A 22,141-nucleotide genomic window follows, 5' to 3' on the forward strand; every position below is an offset into this window, starting at 1 on the left:
TGTTGCCAAGCAATGTTGACGCGCAATGACAGCATGAATGGGACTTTCTTTTCGTCAGTTGTGACAATGGATGAGACGTGGATGCCATTTTTCAATCCAGAAACAAAGCGTCAGTCAGCTCAATGGAAGCACACAGATTCACCGCCACCAAAAAAATTTCGGGTAACCACCAGTGCTGAAAAAATGATGGCGTCCACGTTCTGGGACAGCGAGGGCGTAATCCGTACCCATTGCGTTCCAAAGGGCACTACGGTAACAGGTGCATCCTACGAAAATGTTTTGAAGAACAAATTCCTTCCTGCACTGCACAAAAACGTCCGGGAAGGGCTGCGCGTGTGCTGTTTCACCAAGACAACACACCCGCACATCGAGCTAACGTTACGCAACAGTTTCTTCGTGATAACAACTTTGAAGTGATTCCTCATGCTCCCTACTCACCTGACCTGGCTCCTAGTGACTTTGGGCTTTTTCCAATAATGAAAGACACTCTCCGTGGCCGCACATTCACCAGCCGTGCTGCTATTGCCTCAGCGATTTTCCAGTTGTCAAAACAGACTGCTAAAGAAACCTTCGCCGCTGCCATGGAATCATGGCGTCAGCGTTGTGAAAAATGTGTACGTCTGCAGGGCGATTACGTCGAGAAGTAGCGCCAGTTTCATCGATTTCGGGTGAGTAGTTAATTAGAACTTGAATGCACCTCGTATCTGGACGTCCGACACAGTCTGACTGCAGTCCAAGCAGTGAGTACACATAAAAGCAGAACACGCAGACCCGGAGGATGACGTCTGGGTCGTTCATCAAAATACTGAGCACGAACTAGAAAGAACGCCGGAAGCACACTTAATCAGCCATGCCGAGGAAACCTGAGAAATCACCCATTGCGTTAATCCTGCCTACTTTGTGGTTCTAAATTCCGATGTTAAGCTTACTGCTAATCTTGTTTCTACCACGTCCCATCACTTTCGTCTTTCATTGGTTTACCCTCATTCCTTTTTGTTTGCTCATTAGACTCCTCATTCCATTTAAAAGGACCTGCAACCTAACAAATAATTAACTTAACAGCTTTCTGGAATCATTACCTTTTTAGAATTGGAACGTTGTAACCTGTTACTCATATTTAATAATTTTGTTCAGTCTTATTGTGTAGTAGCAAGAGGATGATATTTCTAATTAAGCATTAAAATGTTCTAGTTTGTTACCCACCCTTCTTGGGTGTTGCGAGAATACTTTTGAACATATAGTGCAGGTGGACATTAAATCGTAATAAAAACAGTCCACTTACCGTTGCGCAAAATCTGTTGCCAGTAATGATCTGGAACGCGTAGTACTGCTGCACAAAATTCTGCAACAAAACAATTTCCATTAAGCATACATGCAAAAAAGGCATGCAGCGCTGTATGGCACATGGTAAATATATGTTCAAATATTTCAAAGTTCACGTGATTTTATGAACGAAACTTTTGAGAAATGTTTAAGTTCTTGTTGTTACAAAACGGTGGTTGCGAAAGAGCACAGCGTTTATAAACCAGAAGAGATGCCGGTGGAATCACATTTGGTGTCCAGACACTAATGATTGATGCAAGAACTGAAACAGATTAGGAAAGAAAAATCCAGGACTATTGCCCTAGTGTAATTTCAATGGCACTGCAAAGATCAGTTATGTAGATATTTATCGGTGGATTTGACAAACAACTAAATTGCTAAACTGAACAAAGTTCCATAGCCCAATGTAATCTGTGTCAAATGCCACACAGTTGTGGCTGATCTGTTCTTCTTTTAAGCATAATATAACGCATATCCTAACAACAAAAACCTGTACCCAATAGATGGATGATACTACAGGTCACGCCCATCAGTGAGAAGAGTAGCAGAAGTGATTCACAAAACTACCGTCCAATGTCACTCTCATTCGTCTATTACAAAGTCTTAGAACATGTTCCGCTTCCAAAACACAGTAAGCTGTCTCGAACAGAATGACCTCCTCCATGTTATAAATAAGTTGTTACAAATTACTCTTTATGTTATAGCAAAAGTCCAACAAAATACCCTCTATGTACTAAATTACCCACCATACTACACCGAAATTGTAACAAATTTTCCATGTTAGAGTGACGTTGTAACAACCTGCCTTCATGATTCAGAAAAACTGTAAAAAGTTGCCCTCCACGTTACAGTGAAGCTGTAACAAATTGTCTCTGTGACAGCAATAACGTGAAATTTACCCTCCATGTTAAAGTGAAATTGTAACAAACTGTCCCTGTTGCAGTGATTGTCAAACAAATTGTCGATGTTTAGTGATACTGTCACAAATTCTTCATGTTAGAGATATTGTAACAAATAACCCCTCACATAACAGGCAAAATTGTAACAAATTGCCCTCCATATAACAAATTGGCCCATATTATAACAAAACTGTAACAATTGGTCTGCATGTCCAAGTAAAACTACAACAAATTGACCACTATATTACAGAAAAACTGTAACTAATTGCACTCTATTTTACAAGAAAACTGTAAGAAATCAACCTCCACAAAACAAACTGACTCATGTTACAACAAAACTGTAACAAATTTTTCTCCATATACAGCTCACTCCTTTCACATACTCTCTCTCTTACAAAGTAATTCAGCCATTTTATGAAATCTTAGTTTCCTTTCATCTGTACTATTTTTCGACCAAATCTGTTGATCGATATCCGGTTTTCTATAGTCCTGTGCTACAGAATCCTCCTGTAACAAGTCATAATATGTAATCTTGCAGCAGATACCTTCTTAGGTACGTCTCTTGAACTGCTCAATTTTTTAATATCTTGGTAGACCAGTCGGAGGTGTAGCCTTTCTCGAACTGCCTTGTATTCACTAATACTAAAAAAATCGGCAACTTTGAATTTAGCTTTTTGTTCATCTAATATCTTGGTTGCTTTGTACACAACGGACAAAAGGCTGTTACCTTTCATATCAACAGATCTCATGTTGATTTTTCTATATTTTGGTTAACTGAACTGACTTATAGTCTGTCGGTAAACTGAAGAGTGAGCGAGCGAGTCCCCACTCTGCCAACCCAGCTACGTCACAGGGCGCTTCTACAGGCTGTTTCACAACGTAGTACCGGCCCTGCCACGGCGCGCTCTTTAAATCTGTGGCGACGCAGTGTACAGATACGTTCATTTTGAGACAAATCCATTAAGACCATAAGGGATACAAAAAACAATAGCTTCTTCCGGAACACAACGTTATAGAGTAAATATTATTAACATAAGAACGGAAGTCAGGATTATACTACAAAGATAGAACCGAATGCCTGTTCATGTGAATGTATGTTCTTGCATTGCTATTCGTGAAACGAACCCCACATAATGCAATCGGTCTGTAGAATTTAAGGCCTGTTCTTACTTTGTGTTTCTACCAAGAGGTAGAAGTTTTCTTTGAAGGACTGCATTGAAACTTAACAATTCTTGCAACACGAAGAGTGTTTAAAAGGTGAGCAGGAATTTATAATTTTGAGTGTTGTATTAGTCCGATTTGCACTACTTTCTTGTCATTGTCTTTGTAAACATGCCTCTAAAGTATGTGTACAATGTTATGCATATTGGGTATTTACTCTGTTGTCAGCTGTCAGAAAACTTACACGTGTTTTGGTAGCATCAACGATTATTTATTTTGTATAAAATAAATTAAAGAGTCTGTATTAAATTTTGTTATAAGAATGGAATAAAGTGTATGAAATTTTTAGAAATGGTAAATATTGCTTTTGGTGAGCCTGTTATGAGTAAACCAAGAGCAGACAAGTGGTATAAACATTTCAAATCAGGCCTTAAAGGACAGCTGTTTTACAAGCATGGATGAGATTAAAAATGCACAGTTAAGAGACGTATAAACTGTCCCGAAGAAACAGCTCCTGAAGCTTTTTGGAAATTGGAAAAAGCACTGGCATAAGTGTATAGCATGTATTGGGGAATATTTTGAAGAGGATAACATTGCTGTAGATTAACAAATAAAGTTCTTACCAAAAAATAAAAATGAATATGTGAAAGCATCTCGAATGTCAAGCATTTTGCTTAGACGTCCAGAATCGGTGTACATGTTTCGAAGGAAATTTCAGCAGTGTTTAGAATACGTATTACGCACATGTTTTAAGCACTATGTCTTAGAATCAGTTGAATAGTGACCGTGATACAGATTTAGTGTTCCATAAGCATCAAAGGTTTCACGTGATTTTGAAACTGTCTATAACGATGGGTTTTCTCCCGAAATTATTAGTTTTCCTTCGTGGCAATTCCAGTAAACCATGCGGCTTATTTTTCCGTTCCTTACTTATGTGTCCTATTGGGTGAGGCTGACTTCTGCATAGATTTCAGCCCTTTAATTGGGACCGGGAATATTAGCCAACAGTTCTTTTTGAGCCGCCTCTTTAATACACGCTGTAATAACATTAGAGACAATCGAACGCTCGTTACTCCGCAAATACCTCCAGACTTCGTATTCTTCCTATTTTCTTGCAATGCTAGACGATTATCCACCACTTCTGGATAGCAAAGTACATCAGTAAGTATACATTGTTAACTCACTGACACTGACACCTAAGAACCCACGAACAGAAACTACGTATATCACTGCACGCCGATCTACACCACTAGACCGATAACGGGCAACAGATTTTGGGTGCCCCTGTAGGCCGGTGGCAACGTTCTTCCGGGAAAGGCCACATCCCCACCAATAGCGCTGCTCGCTCTTGAGTTTACATACAGACTATACCAGATGTTTTTGGAGATTAGCCCATTCAGAAAAACCTTGTGCAATGAAATGTTTAAACATCATTCCTCTAAGAGTTATATTTAATCACTAAACAACAGGCCGGCCGAAGTGGCCGTGCGGTTAAAGGCGCTGCAGTCTGGAACCGCAAGACTGCTACGGTCGCAGGTTCGAATCCTGCCTCGGGCATGGATGTTTGTGATGTCCTTAGGTTAGTTAGGTTTAACTAGTTCTAAGTTCTAGGGGACTAATGACCTCAGCAGTTGAGTCCCATAGTGCTCAGAGCCATTTGAACCATTTGAACTAAACAACAACAGCTTTCAAATTGTTGAACGACAAGTAGTGATTAATCTATTTCTTTTCATTAGCTTGTTGAAATACGTTTTATAAAATTCCTTATCTGTCTTTGTAAATGATTTGAATCCTGAAACATCTTCTACATATTTTGCTTAATGGATCTGCAACCCCAGCTCCAGCAGCAGCCCATGCATATTTTGTGTACACACCAATTACTTTCAACCAATATTTATAACCTGAATTGTATTTGGAATATGCAATCAGGTCAACGAGATCGCCTTGACGAAGGTCATCAGATCTTTTTGTGATAACTTTCCTACTTACCTAAACAGTGGGTGCTGAGTTATGCAGTTCTTCAGCTATTCCAGGTTCCATGCTGACTGCAATGATGCCAGCAACAAGAGTAAGATCTCATTACAATTTTTTGTGTGTTCAACAACAAAGGTAATTTCACTCACTGGCATAAAACATTTACGTTTTTTTCATTGTTCAACAACGAAGCCCATATGGGAAAGTTCGCAACTGATAACAATGCTGTCACTGTTGCATTAACGTTCTGATCATTGGTTTGCATTTATTGACATGCCTTTTCAGTCGGCGTGTATCAAAATGAGGGTCATCCTTTGTCCACAATACTATGCGCGTTATATTCTGGCAACAAGTTTTTAATCCACTTTACTTTTTCCAAAACCTTCACACAGACACAAGATGTAGGTGGAATAACTGCAGGATACCATTCAGCACAGTTTCCAATGGTACACCAGCTAAGCCCATTCTGTGATGGCGGTGGTTTTTCATTAACCATTGTGCAGAGTTATTTTCAACTCATAGTAGAGTGTTGTCCACTGTAGAATGAAACCACCGGAAGCAACAACAAGCACCAGGCAGCATCTGACGTGCAAGTTCCTTCATGTTAAATTGTTTGTCTATGGTGTCGAATGCTTGACAATCAACCAAGCCATTGTACATGATTCTGAAAAAAATATACGAATGAGCAATCTAATACTATGAAAAAAAAATCCATAAGCATGAGAGAAAGTTCTGTTTTACCCTGAGCAAGACGTATTTCTCCTGAAATATGCACACAATCGCAAACTGACTCACAACTTATACACAGTTTGCAAAGGCCTCCACAATCGAGAAACATGTTACTGGCATACTACTCAGCAACCGAAGAGGTTTGAAGGAAAAAAGGAAAACATTGTAACGTGCAGTATCACGTAAAATCAAACTCCGTTTGTAAGTACTAGAAATGTGCCTTTCATTCTGACCTTGAGTCAGTTTTCCGATAGATAACTGATCAGTTGTGGCTATCAAGGCTTATTATACACCCTAACCAAGATGGTGGCACTTTCGGTCAAGAAATTGCAAACTCCTTTCATATGTACAGCATTAACTTTATAGTGTAAAGGGATACCACACTACCCGATTGGTTGAATGTGTCATATCTGTAAAAGAATCATGAATAACCAGACAGTTTGCTATTGTATTATATAGTAATAGTATTTTCATTTGCATTTCAATTATCATATCAATGACCGATGATGTAAGTGTTACTTAATATTTTTGTGAAAATCAATTACATACAATGCTGGAACACTATACGTTTCACGGGGTGGATTTCCCTCCCCTTGGTCTTCTCTCTCCATAATAAGAGATTGAAAATTGTAATACATTTCCTACAGTGGTGCAGTATGCTTTGTTCTAAAATCGACCGAATAGTACTGTTTAGGATATTTAGAGCGATTCAAATATACCTTCAAGTCTATCATGTCTGCTGCGTAGAATATGCTGCAATCACAGGAAATCGAATTTCTGTTTGTCTGAAAAGCTAAAATAATATCTTGCTGTTTCGAGCACATTACTGAATTTAACTTGCTATGTCCATGTGCTAATTTCTGGTGCAATCCATTCAGTTAAATCCCAATGATGGAATGCTTGTAAACTTAGATCATTTCTTAAGATGTTCCTCAATTATATTTACTCTTTCTTGGAAACTCGTATTTCTGGCAGTTCACAGTAAAAATTTTCGATTACAATTTTTGATCTGGTGCCTGCAATATTTGAGGTAATGTATTTAGTATCTTCTCCGCTGTGAACCAGTACAAATTCATGGCAAACATTTAAAACAGTCTTCCTGTAATTCTCCGTGAGCCCACGCAGCATGCTGAGTGGGATACAGAAACCAAAACGTCCATCACCTGCAACGAATTCCTTCAGTTCATTTCTCATTCACAACCAACGTTCTGTAATAGGATTGCGTCATTTGGCATAAATGATGCATATCCTTTCATTAGCATTCCAATTTCTGAACCATGCACGTGATCAATAATTTGGTTATTCAAACAATACTGAATTTCTGAAAACAAGTGAACTGCACAATTTTTATTTAAGTCGATTTCACTAGCTTACGGGAGTCCTGATTCATCAAGAAGCCTTCCTTCACTATACAGATGACTCTCAAACAGAATCAGTATGGAATAGTTGTAAGCAAAAACTGATTGACATATGATTTATACTTGTGACACTCAAAACGAGTAACAGAGTCATAAGGAGAATTTTTTCTCTCACATTCTTCTTCTTCTTCCGCTTCTCCTTCTCCTTCATCCAACAATGTCAAATGAGAGCTCACAGAGAATGATGATAGTAGTATTTATAGCACTATGTATCCTAAAGATGATAGTATTTGCCAGTTGTGAAGAGTAAGGACATTCCACCCCCATGAACCATGGACCTTGCCGTTGGCGGGGAGGCCTGCGTGCCTCAACGATACAGATAGCCGTACCGTAGGTGCAACCACAACGGAGGGGTATCTATTGAGAGGCCAGACAAACGTGTGGTTCCTGAAGAAACGCAGCCATCTTTTCAGTAGTTGCAGGGGCAACATTCTGGATGATTGACTGATCTGCCCTTGTAACATTAACCAATACGGCCTTAAGAAACTTCCTGGCAGATTCATATTTATGCAGGACCGAGACTCGAACTCGAGACCTTTGCCTTTCGTGGGCAAGTGCTCTGTCAACTGAGCTATACAAGCACGACTCACAGCTTAAATTCTGCCAGTACCTCGTCTCCTACCTTCCAAACTTCACAGAAGCTCTTCTGCGAACCGAAACGAACTGGCACTCCAGGAAGAAAGGAACGGCTGAAAGCAAGGGGAAACTACAGCCGTAATTTTTCCCGAGGGTATGCAGCTTTACTGTATGATTAAATGATGATGGCGTCCTCTTGGGTAAAGTATTCCGAAGGTAAAATAGTCCCCCATTCTGATCTCCGGGTGGCGACTACTCAGGAAGAAGTCTTTATCAGGATAAAGAAAACTAGTGTTCTACGGATTGGTGTGTGGAATGTCAGATCCCTTAATCGGGCAGGTAGGTTAGAAAATTTAAAAAGGGAAACGGATAGGTTAAAAATTAAATATAGTGAGAATTAGTGAAGTTCGGTGGCAGGAGGAACAAGACTTCTGGTCAGGCGAATATAGGGTTATAAATACAAAATTAAACAGGGGTAGGGCAAGAGCAGGTTTAATAATGAATAAAAAAAATAGGAGTGCGGGTAAGCTACTATGAACAGTATAATGAACTAGTGAACGCATTATTTTAGCCAAGATAGACAAGAAGTCACGCCTACCACAGTAGTACAAGTTTATATGCCAAATAGCTCCGCAGATGACAAGAGATTGATGAAATGTATGATGAGATAGAAGAAAATATTCAGATACTGAAGGAAGACGAAAATTTAATAGTCATGGGGGAATGCAATTCGATAATAGGAATAAAAGGAACAGTAGTAGGTGAATATGGAATGAGGGTAAGCAATGAAAGAGGAAGCCGCTTGGTAGAATTTTGAACAAACCATAACTTAATCATAGCTAACACTTGGTTCAAGAATCATTAAAAGAAGGTTGTATACGTGGAAGACACCTGGAGACACTGGAGGGTTTCAGATAGATTATACAATGGTAAGACAGAGATTTACGAACCAAGTTTTAAATTGTAAGACATTTCCAGGGGCAGATGTGGACTCTGACCACAATTTATTGGTTATGTACTGTGGACTAAAACTGAAAAAAGGTAGGAATTTAAGGAGATGGGACGTGGATAAACTGAAAGAACCAAAGGTTGTACAGAGTATCAGGGAGAGCATAAGGGAACAATTGACAGGAATGGGGGAAAGAAATACAGTAGAAAAAGAATGGGTAGCTTTGAGGAATGAAATAGTGAAGGCAGCAGAGGATCAAGTAGGTTAAAAGAAGAGGATTAGAAGAAAAACCTTGGGTAACAGAAGAAATATTGAATTTAATTGATGAAAGGAAAAAATATGAAACTGCAGTAAATGAAGCAGGCAAAAAGGAATATAAACGTTTCAAAAGTTTGATCGACAGGAAATGCAAAATGGCTAAGCAGGGATGGCTGGAGGACAAATGTAAGGACATAGAGGCGTATATGGCTAGGGGTAAGATAGATACTGCCTACAGAAAAATGAAAGAGACATTTGGAAAAAGAGAACCACTTGTATGAATATCAAGAGCTCAGATGGAAAACCAGTTCCAAGTAAAGAAGGGAAAGAAGAAAGGTGGAAGGAGTATATAGAGGGTCTATACAAGGGCAATGTACTTGAGGGCAATATTATGGAAAGGAAGGGGACGTAGATGAAGATGAAATGGGAGATATGATACTGCGTGAAGAGTCTGACAGAGCACTGAAAGACCTGAGTCGAAACAAGGCCCCGGGAGTAGACAACATTCCATTAGAACTACTGATAGCCTTGGGAGAGCCGGCCCTGACAAAACTCTACCATTTGGTGAGCAAGATGTAAGAGTCAGGCGGAATACCCTCAGATTTCAAGGAGAATATAATAATTCCAATATCAAAGAAAGAGGGTGTTGACAGATGTGAAAATTACCGCACTATCAGTTTAATAAGTCATGGCTGCAAAATACTAACACGAATTCTTTACAGATGAATGGGGAAACTGGTAGAAGCCGACCTCGGGGAAGATCAGTTGGGATTCCATAGAAATGTTGGAACACGTGCGGCAATACTGACCCTACAACTTACCTTAGAAAACAGATTAAGGAAAGCCAAAGATACGTTTCTAGCATTTGTAGACTTAGAGAAAGCTTTTGACAATGTTGACTGGAATACTCTCTTTCAAATTCTGAAAGTGGCAGGGGTAAAATACAGGGAGCAAAAGGCTATTTACAATTTGTACAGAAACCAGATGGCAGTTATAAGAGCCGAGGGACATGAAAGGCAAGCAGTGGTTGGGAAGGGAGTGAGACAGGGTTGTAGCCTATCTCTGATGTTATTCAATCTGTATATTGAGCAAGTAGTAAAGGAAACAAAAGAAAAATTCGGAGTAGGAACTAAAATCCATGGAGAAGAAATAAAAACTTTGAGGTTTGCCAATGACATTCGTGTCTTGAAAGAAGGATATAAGATGAACATCAACGAAAGCAAAACGAGGATAATGGAATATAGTCGAATTAAATAGGGTGATGGTGAGGGAATTAGATTAGTAAATGACAGACTTAAAATAGTAGATGACTTTGCTATTTGGGGAGCAAAAACACTGATGGTGGATGAAGTAGAAAGGAAATGTAGACTGGCAATGGCAAGGAAAGTGTTTCTGAAGAAGAGAAATTTTTAACATCGAGTATAGACATAAGTGTCAGGAAGTCTTTTCTGAAAGTGTTTGAATGGAACGTCGCCATGAATGGAAGTGAAACATGGACGATAAATAGTTTAACAAGAAGAGAGTAGAAGCTCTCTAAATGTGGTGCTACAGAGGAATGCTGAAGCTTAGATGGGTAGATCACGTAACTAATGAGGAGGTACTGACTAGAATTGGTGAGAAGAGAAATTTGTGGCACAAATTGACGAGAAGAAGGGGTCGGTTGGTAGGACATGTTCTGAGGCATCAAGGGATCACCAATTTAGTATTGGCGTGAAGCGTGGTGGGTATAAGTCGCAGAGGGCGACCAAGAGATGAAAACACTAAGCAGATTCACAAGGATGTAGATTACAGTAGGTGCTTGGAGATGCAGTGGCTTGCACAGGGTAGAGTAGCATGGAGAGTTGCATCTAACCAGTCTCTGGACTGTAGACCACAACCACAACAACAACAACAACAACGACAACAAAGACATTATACAATTTCTTCTTCTTCTTCTTCTTCTACTTCTTATTCTTCTTCGTACTGATTTTCCTCTCTAACAATGTAACATGATGCCTACGCCCATTATAGCCCCTTTTAAGTGTAATCGAACAATTGATGAGGCATAGGTGGGAAGATAGATAGAAAATATTTAGTGAGATGAAATTTAAATGATGAGACAGAACAGAGGGCAATTTGTTACAATATTGCAGTAACAGGGAGGGTGATTTGTTACAATACTGCTGTAATGTGGTGGGCGGTTTGCAAATTTTGTTGTAAATGGACAAGATGTTATAGTTTCGCGCTCTGAAAGTTCGACACACACATGGAAAGTGGGGCAGCTAGCAGGCCACCCAAAATAGAAGGAATAAATGCAATAAAATGGGGTGCAGTTTCACTTACAAGGGGACCGTATGAACTTTCATTCATCGATTTCATTCATATCGACAGGAGGTGTATGGCATGATTAGGCTTCGACAGATGTAAAGAGAAAGAAGCATCTCTCAACTGTTTTCGAGAAAATAGAGTCTAAAAATTTTAGGCATGGGTATATAATGTGTACAATCGCTGATATTCAAGGGGTCCACAGCCGATCGAGTAAGCGCTTAGTTTCATACTCGCGAGGTCTGTCGATCGGATCTCGCTGGTGGTACTTTCGTGATTTTTATTCCACGTAATTCTAATAGATTTATTATAACTGTGCAAATTATCAATATCTAGTGAACCATTTATTATTTTCATAAGCTCTAGCCTGAGAAATCGGATTTTTCTCTAAAATTTTGAAAGTAGTTTTCCATTATTACCGTATTCCTGCAGGTGCATCCCAATTCAGCATACACCTATTTTTCCGATTTCCGTGCAGGTACAATTCGACGCATCATGAGTCCATTTTCCTAACGTATATCCAGGTACGGCACCGCCTCACTGTATATCACAATTTCCCCGAATTCCTGCAGGTAGTTTACACCTGGCATGTACTGTAATTATTCAGTATAGAAAATGATACAACGGTGTCACTGACCTCGTAAAGTTAGACGTATATAGCAAAAATTATTACAGTTGGTTCGAGGAGCAGTTTTGCAACCTGTGTATTTCATCAAGTGTGTAAAGTTCCTTGTATTTTCTACCAAGCTCTTGTACAGTGATTTTACTTTAACGAACGAAAAAAATTCTTCCCACATCTTTTTATAGCTACGTGTTGTATCTCTTTTTTCTTGGCTGTGTCGCCTAGAGTTTCAAATAATCAACTTTTCTTCTCATCATTGCTTAGTGGGAAGGACCAGACGTAATTTTCTTTCATTTGCCACTGTTTTCTTGTTACAAGTACAGCTGCGATATAGTACAGTTGACGTCTTTATCATTTAGCTGCGACATAGTACAGTTGTCTTTATCATTTCTGTCATACAATAACTTTTCTTTATTATTCAGAAATTACTTTTGGTGTAGGAGCTTCACTATTGCTCACGAAAATAGCTCAAATACTGTAAAATGGCATTCATAAAACTTCATCTAATAACCTGTTTTTAATGTGTAAACATCTACAATGTAATGTATTGTCTCACAGTAATTATTGTTAGACATGGAACGCTTATGCTCAAGACACAGAAATTTTTGGATTGTATAAAAGTAAATTCGTTTGTTTCTTATTTGGGATCTTTTAGCCTTTGTTAGGACGAGTGTCAAAATTTCAAACATCGACCTATGGCAGACATCATACACTTAAATGATACTTATACTCGCCCCCTCTCCCTCTGCCATAAGAAATACTAGCGTTCTTATGTATTATGGTAGACAGCAGCTATGTCTCTTACGTATCTATACCTTACAGAGATTTTGATGAGTTACATGTATGAATGTCTTTACATATTTTAAAATTTTACTTACATCTTTGTCATGTGGACCAGGGACAGGAAAATCATAATACGGAACCATTTCTTATAACTAACTAGAAACAATGTGACAGAAAAATGTAGGAAAATACAATAGTAACTCTGGACATATGTCACTGTTTCAAGTTTAAACACTTATATCATACAGTTTACACATTGTTTTCAGTACAATGTTTATCTGCTGCAAGTCTCCTTATTTTCATTCTCGCCAAATCGCTTTTTGCATTATTGTTGTTTGCGGTGGTTTTCCAACTCTCATTGTTGGGTGCGATCTCTCCGCTCTCAGTATTGGTTGCCTCAGCGATGCGAGCGGTTAGAAACTGTGACCGGTTTATGTGGCTTGGTGTCTTGTCACCAATGGGTGGTTTCCATGCTAAGAGGTACGATGGCTTGTGTGGAGTTACAAAGCCAAAGAGTACCCAACACACTGCATATCAGGTGCAGAATTCTGTCTGGTAAGTATCAAGATCATCCTTCTCTTCTTTTTTTGTCAATGTTTCCTGTGTTCAGGAATTCCTTAAAATGTACATTCGTTCGTTGTTGATGCGCTGATCAGGAGGTTTTTCTAATGAGACGTCTCTTTTCTCTTACATAGCACTAACAGCATTTACCTACGTGCCTTTTCATGTAGCCTTTGCTTATAACTTTTGATCATTCACATTTTTCGTTATTCTTGAATATTAATTTCCTATGAGTACGCTATAATATATTATATACAGTACAATAATTACAATCAAAATAATAATTTCAACACAATTACATAGAAATTTAGATTTAAGAACACACACATAAAAATACTACTATAATTCTACATTTCTATCTGACAGGCAAGGACAGGTTTCCCCATCCCAATGGTGACATCTGCGTGTAATCTCAAGGTACTGTAGCCCCAAAAGAAAAATTAACAGACTTATTTACATCCATTGTATTTAACTACAGAACATACAACTTTATATGAAGTTCACTATAAGGAACTATATACTACAGAGATTAAAAAGAATAGAAAGGATTGTTGTACACAAAGGGTAATAAATCTATTTCAATATGATGTTACTTCACATTGTCATCCATGTTATCCAGCAATTCGCTTCACCCATGTGGCGATTTACAGTATATTTTGATATTAGATATTATTTTGTGTTGCAATGTAATGTGTGACATACGTGTTTCTTGTATCTTTCAAAGGTGTATATCAGTAATGAAGTTGTTTTTCTTTTTTTTAGTTCCTGTTTGTTAACAGAAGTATCATTATTAATATGTATTGGACAAGTTCTCGTATTTTTCCTTTTATCTACCGATTCATCTATCATAATGTAACTGTTGATGCAGTCAGTGTTTTCACCAAATGTAGCTAAGACAGTCTAAGACGATTACATATAATCCCTTTATTTTATAACTTCTCGTCATAACACTGTATAAGATTCACGTGTGTCACATTTGTGCATACGTGGAGGTATCTAATGTTTAGAGTACATTACGAAGTGGCATGGCCTTTCTGGTTCCTTTAAGGCTAAGGTAAAATACTCCTTCTGCCTCTACTAGTAGCCATATTTGTTTTTTCATTGACAGGTGAATATACTGTTATACCACAGTTCCTTAATCATTATGTTGTCATTCATAAAATACTTTCACACATGAAGTTATAACTGCATTACAAGCAGGGCCCACCCCTCGTACCTCAGGCTCAATCAAATACTCGCTTCATATAAAGTGGAATGTACAAAGCATCAATTCCATCATCTTTCTCAAATATATATATATATATATATATATATATATATATATATATATATACTTCATTAACTAGTTAGATTCTGGTTTCCTGCAGGTCAACTAGCTGCTCATACATTCATACACATTCATAAAAATAGTTCCTAGTCAAAGAATATCTGCCAACAAAATAACATGTTTATATTTGTATCCTTTCAGATTACAAGCTTTCAGTTAAGTTTATAATTCTTGCCTGCTATCCACTGAGTGTAACTTTGCTTCTGACATATTTAATAATTCATACAGTTTTTCCTCTACATAGTATCCATTTTTCTTGGCAGTTGCTTGTTTCAGTATCATACTGCATATGAGATGGTAGTTGTGGGTGTAAGCTTACCTTAGTTTTAGTGTAGTTGTTAACTTTGGCTTAGTGAACATATTGTATATACCTATGCATAGTTAGTTTGGAGTGCATAAAGTAGTACATACATTGTTGTGTATAGGTGTATATATTCATATATACTTCTATATATCTTGTAGCTTAACATGGTACCTGCTGCATCATATTCTAAAAATATGCTGCACAATTTATGTACATTGATTGGCTCTCATAAAATATTCCTAACTCTCATCATGTTGTAACATAGTATTTTCCTCCATGTATGTCTTTTATTTAGCACCCACCTCCAAATAATGTAAGATCATAGCAAAGTTACAAATTACATACATAATTTTCAGGTACATTCCCTAGTGATGCAAACCGGATCTTTATCCAAATACCTTCCTACAGGACAACGCTCATGATTTAAACTTATTATTAACCACTCTACCTTTTATTCCAAGCTTCATGTGTTCACATATTCTCTGAACAAAGTTCTTCATATGTTCGTGCACATACAGTGCTTTGATCTTTCTCAGTTTGGGATATGGTAGGAAGTAGCATCCTGGATGTGGAATATACATTTCAAGGAAAGGTCCTGAATATAATACTTCCCACTCCTTGTTTACTTTCCTTTTAAACTCTATTAGATTTTGGATGTGTGTGTAACAATATATGATCTCCTATTTGGGAGATGTAAGTCCAGCCTAAAGACTCTCATCACACTTGGCCTTCCTTTTTTTTTGCTTGTTCACTCTGAATAATTGTAGTTTGTCTTATTTTTTCTTTAAGTAAAGGTTCATGCACTGGTACAAGTGGGAAAGGTTTTGAACACTCATCAAGTTCATTTTTCCCTAACATTAGTTTGGTCAGTATAAACCTGTATGTGAGTGTGATTAATTATTAACTATGTGTTGAAAAGGAGCCACATACACTACTCATTTTATTTACTTTCTTGGTATATACTTCCTAATAAAGCGATTAAACTCTTTGCATAAACATTCAACTGGACTTGCTTCTGGGAGAAATCGGAATTGTAAAATTTGTTTTATTTGTAGTTCTTTGGGAAAGGGTTTCCATTCAGAATTTGTAAAATACGATGTATTGTCAGTTAATATGGGCTTAGGTTTACCTATTCTAAGAAATTAGTACTCTACTATCTCCCTAATAATTCTATTGGTTACAGTGCTTCTGATTGCATACAAACAAACACATTTTGTGAAGACATTGAACATAGCAAGCAAATATTTGACACCTCACCTCCCTCAAGGAAATGGTGCAACTGTGTCATGTCAGACTAATTCTAGTGGTTTTGTTGTAATGCTTTGACGTAATTTATTTTGGCGAGACCAGTTCGAGTGTACGACCTTCCTACATATGATACACATTTTTATTTCTCTTTGCACCTTCTGACGCAAATCTGGAGAACAATTATAAGACAGTTTTCTCACCACACTTCTTTAATCCATAATGATCCCACGTGTGGTGTGTAAACCTAATAAAATCCATTACAAAATCTTAAGGTATACAGACTCATGAATAGTTTGATTCCAGTGCTCGCTAGTGAAATAGCACTTCTTGTATATTGTGTAGTATTTACTTACATTTCTATATCCCTTGTTACTCAGTTTCTCTTTTACCTTCCTAAAAGGTGCGACAATGAAGTAATGAGACTGTTCTGAAAAAATGTTGCTTACTGTTTTAGTCAATTTTAGTGTTATGTCTTACAAAGTAGTTCCCTTCTGATTGCACACACTTTTTCTAGCGCTTGTGCCATTGATGGTAACATTTCTGGAACTCATCTTCTGTAATATCCTCCAAGACCCTCGTCACAGCTTTTTGGACATCTTGTGTTGTTTGAAAATAGTGTCCCTTCACCGCTGTTTTGACTCCTGGAAATACAAAAAAATCGCACGGAGGGATATCTGGTGAATAAGGTAGCTGTGGTAGTACTGAAATTTGTTTTGATGTTAAAAATTGCTGTACTGATAAAGTAGTATGGGATGGCCATTTTTACACAAATCTTTCTCATACCAAGATCTTTAGTTATTATTAGACGAACGTTTTTCGACTGATGTTCAGTTCTTATGCAATCATTTTCATGGATAATCTTCTATCAGATCGTATGAGTTGACGCACCCTGGCCAAATTGACATTTGTCCGTGAGGTTGATGGTCGTCCACCGTAGTCTTCATCTTCAACATTCGTTCTGCTTTCACTAAACAATTTATACCAACGAAAAACTTGAGCTCTTGGCAATAACCTACTCTCCAAATGCCTTCTGAAGCTTACCGTAAGTTGTTGTCACGTTTTCACCCAATTTAACACAAAAAGAAATGGCATACCACTGTGCAGTATTATGTAGTTCCATTTCTGTGACGAGAGACGCAAACATGTGTTGATTTATTACAGCACAACTCACGACTGAAGTTGCATGGATGTGCCGCTTGGACTAGAAGTAGCTTACAGGCCAAGGTCAAAGATATTGTGCCTATACAAGCCTGCAGGGTTGCCACATCTTACAAAGAAAATCAGTCTTATTACTTAATTGTCGCGCCTCCGAACAAAAAATTATATCTAATGCACTTTCTAGACTTCAACAAATATTAAATGAATTTACAGAGCTAAATGTACAGATCTCAGATTTTAGAATTGTATTAATACAAGGCGGCTATTATAGGCTCTATTACTTAAAACTGTGTCAAGAAATGGACAATTTACAAGAAAAGGATCATCATTGAGGAAGGTAAAAGAGAAACTGGAAATGATTTTTATATAACAAGGACCAATGAGCAATTCGCTTGTGTAACAACTTGAAATTCAACAAAAAAAAAAAAAAAAAAAAATAAAGCTTGGTGATCACAAACTTTCAAGTGTTTTCCACACATACAGTATTCAAACTTCCAATGGGTCCATACTATGGCTAATGCTTCGAGTTCAGTAGCCAACTACGATCTTTCACACTCAGTGAATGTTCAGCTAGTAAAAGTAATTATACAACTTGTACTCTTTACATCAGTCTCTCTAATTTGAAACAGACTAGCACTGAAACCCTGAAACAATTCATCTGCGCTTAAGCAAAAATCTTGTGTCATGTCTGAACGGTATAAGATATTTGAATTTACTAAAGTTTCCTTTATGGCCTGGAAGTCTCTTTGACATTCCTTAGTCTATAACCATGATTTATTTTGTTTCTTAACACGTTTATGAGGGGATCACAATGCAAAAGTACAAACTTCCTAAGGAATGAAGTTGTCCAAGAAAAGCCTTAAATTTTTCTCTTACCTGTGGTGTAGAAAAGTGTTTGATAGCCGCAAATTCCTTTGGGAGAGAGAATGTGGCCCAAACGTTTATTTTTTCTCTTCCAAATTTAGATTTTTGTAAATTAACCACAATACTACATTCAGGAAATTATTTATGTACCTCCTCTAACAAATCTAAATATTTCCTCCATGAACTTGTTGTAACCAATATGTCATACAGTGTGATTCTCTTGAGGAGTGTTGGTCTCAGTATAGTGTCCAAAGCTGCTATAAAGACATCCACACTAACACTGAGTCTGAAAGATAATACACAAAAATGGTAACTGTGACCAGAACATACAAATGTGGTGTATTTCCTAATTTCTGGATGAAATGACACTCGCAACAAGGAAGAGTACTGATCCAGTGAAATTAAATACATGACACCATGAAATGTTAAAAGCTGTTCATCGATATTTTCAACTTTCCTTCTTCCAGATACAATGATTTTGTTAATGGATTGTGCATCAAGTACTAATCGAATACTACTGTTTTCCTTATTGACAGCTAACAACAGGCTGCTATATAGAGAATTCAAGGGTTCTATTACTTGCCAACTTAACATTGTTTGTTTTTCTTATTCATCACCTCTTTCCTCACCCAAGCGATTAGGTAAGAATTATGACAGAAAGTTTGGCATGGATATACATTTTTTATAATACCTGGTTTTTTTTTTACAAAACACTTGTTCATACTATGAGTAATTTACATAACTTCTTTCTTCATGCTTCAGCTAAATAACCAGATGCATCACCCTTTTCACTGACAACATGCTGCGCTACTGGAATATCCAACACCTCTTCACTGCATTGTTCATTTATCAAAAGTATTTCAGGATAGATAAGATGAAAATTTACTTTATTGCTACTGATATTTCGATTTTCCTTGATCATAACCAAATTAATTGATAAAATCTCTTTATAAATCAGCAAGCAGCATTTACCAGAATCCACACCAGGGTTTGCCTGAAATTGTCTGAAAAAGTCCATCCTTAGAATACAATTTACTATTAATTTCTCAATCACAAGAAAATTGAATTTGATCTTAGTATTATCTAAGGTAATAGGAATGCATGCTTTCAACTTGACATTTTGTGTCATGTTTCCTATGGCTGTTAATATTTTGGAGTTATGGATAGGGAAAATGGGTACATACCTGTCTTTGCTATTGCATCAAACAAACTTATGGACAAAACGTTCGAGACACATCTCTGCTCAGAATTGTATGTACTAGTATATTGCCTGCATTTGCATATATTATCACTTGTACCACTTCCTCTTCATCCTTCCTTGTCTCATCGGAACATAACTCCTCTCTCAAATCGTGTTCCTCATTATACCTCAAAAAACGAATACATGCCGAATGGACCCCCCCCGCCCCCCAAAAAAAAAAAAAATCCAGTATCTGGTGGGCTAGCATTTTCCAGTGGTGACATCAGAATACCATCATTAGTATTAACTGCCACAACTATTCGAATTGGATGCTGATGAGAACTCCAGTTATTGCTTTGATTGCTATGAAAAGTTATTTCCCGTTGTCTAACGTTATTATTTGAGGCAGGGTTGTTTCGCTTATTTATTGTTTTACCATTTGTCTTTTTGTTATTAACAACAAACGGTCCACTTGAACCCAAACTTCCTACGCCTATTTCATTACGTATTTGTTGAATAACGTTCTTCAAATTGGTATGGAGTTTGTTAAAAATCTTATCTTCCCTTATGGTTAATATCCTTTCCACTTCTTCCGTGGGAGTGCGATGTTGCTCTATCACCTTTCTGTAAGTGTAGTATCGATTTCAAATAACCTATCAGTACGATCGTTTAACTTTTGTGCGTCATTACTGATGCATTTGTGTTCTAATTTAAGAAATCCCATATCCACAGATTTTTGTTGTTATTGATCCGGTAAATCTGCCATGCTGACCTGTGCGACTGGTCCCGGCCGAGGTTAGAGTCGTCTTTCGGGCATGGGTGCGTGTGTTTGTCCTTAGGATAATTTAGGTTAAGTAGTGTGTAAGCTTAGGGACTGATGACCTTAGCAGTTACGTCCCATAAGATTTCACACACATTTGAACATTTTTTTGACATGGTGACTTGCATCATAGCTACCGTTCTTGGTAAGCTGTCATATTCTATCCGTAAACTATTTTGCTTTAGTGTGGCTCAGCCAACTGCTGAGTGTTTTTCTTCTGTTCATTTACAAGTTCGGAAAATGTTTCATTAGACTTCAGTTCTAACTTTTGCTCCAAACTCCAAAATTCCGGTTTAAAGTTACTTGATATTTCTTCCAGTGCTTTGACGATATTTGTTCAAACAGCTCATACATTTCTCAAGATACTGTAGGGCAAAACCGTCACCTCCAGATGTCGGTATGGCAGGATCTCCTCCTCTTTGCTGTTGATCCTTTTCTGTGGGCGTTTCCTGTTCCACTATTTGTTAACTAAGAAACTTACAGGATGACAATTATTGAAAAATACGAAAAAAACGCAAATTAGTTACAAGCTACAGCGTGCGCACACTTTATTCAACATGCAAACGTCACTACAGGTATTCGGATTTAGGTTTTGATATGTTCGATAAGCCTGTCATCATTGGCGATGACGTGGCGCAGTCGAATAGCGAAATTCTGCGTTACCCGCTGAAGTGTCGGAACATCGATGATGTCGATGAACTCGTGAATGGCTGTTTTCAGCTCAGCAGTGGTTTCTGCGTCATTGCTTTACACATTGTCTTTAATAAAGCCCCACAAAAAGGAGTCGCATGTATTCAGATCCGGAGAATATGGCGGCCAATCAAGGCCAATGCCAGTGGCCTCTGGGTACCCCAGAGCCAAAATGCTGTCCCCAAAGTGCTCCTCCAGGACATCAAACACTCCGCTGCTTCGATGGGGTCGAGATCCGTCTTGCACGAACCACATCTTGTCAAAATCATAGCCACTTTGTGCAGTCAAGGAATATTGCACCGATTATTCCGTGACTGGTCATTGCGCAACACACAGTATCGCTTTGAGGGTGAAGAGACTTCTCGATCGCGAAATGCGGGTTCTCAGTCCCCCAAATGCGCCAATTTTGCTTATTGACGAACCCATCCAAATAAAAGTGGGCTTCGCAGCTAAACCAAACCATGCATGAACATACTAAATCCCATCATGCCCCACGGCCAACGGTGCAGTTTGAATGTTCTAACTCAAACAGTTCAGAAGTGATGATTTTATTTCATACAGTTCAATAACTGTCACCCTGTATGTGATTCACGTGAATCATTGCGCTAAAAGCTATAGAGTGAGAACGCGCCTGTGGACGTTGATCCAGACGGCCACTCATACGTTATGATTGTATCATCTATTTTCGTCAAACCATTGTTTGTTATTTGTACTGATTTTAAAATCTTGTTACCATTTGTCCTACTTCCAGTGTTTTTTTTTTGTGTTACCGCAATCTCCACTGGCGACTAGTTGTCAATTGCCGGCACGTTCATTTCGTCGGACTGCATTATTTCGTCCAGTTTTTCACTAATGTTGTTACCTTTCATGGTAAAATTCTATCAGTAATTTCTATATTTACTTAGAGATACTACTTATTACTGTGGATATGAATAGTTTACTGGATGAATGGTTTCTATCTGTACCTAGAATGTAACAACAATATAAATGGCT

General features: G+C 37.9%; 1 protein-coding gene across 1 annotated transcript in view; it reads right to left on the minus strand.

Annotated features, from left to right (window-relative positions):
* LOC124619637 overlaps positions 1-22,141 on the minus strand; it is a 382,561-nt gene that overhangs the window by 171,318 nt on the left and 189,102 nt on the right. Inside the window, exon 5 of the mRNA XM_047146152.1 lies at positions 1,283-1,342. Coding sequence (XP_047002108.1) covers positions 1,283-1,342 — 60 coding nt within the window. The remainder of the gene's footprint in view (positions 1-1,282; positions 1,343-22,141) is intronic.

This window comes from Schistocerca americana, chromosome 6 (assembly GCF_021461395.2).
Source record: "Schistocerca americana isolate TAMUIC-IGC-003095 chromosome 6, iqSchAmer2.1, whole genome shotgun sequence".
Lineage (NCBI taxonomy): Eukaryota > Metazoa > Arthropoda > Insecta > Orthoptera > Acrididae > Schistocerca > Schistocerca americana.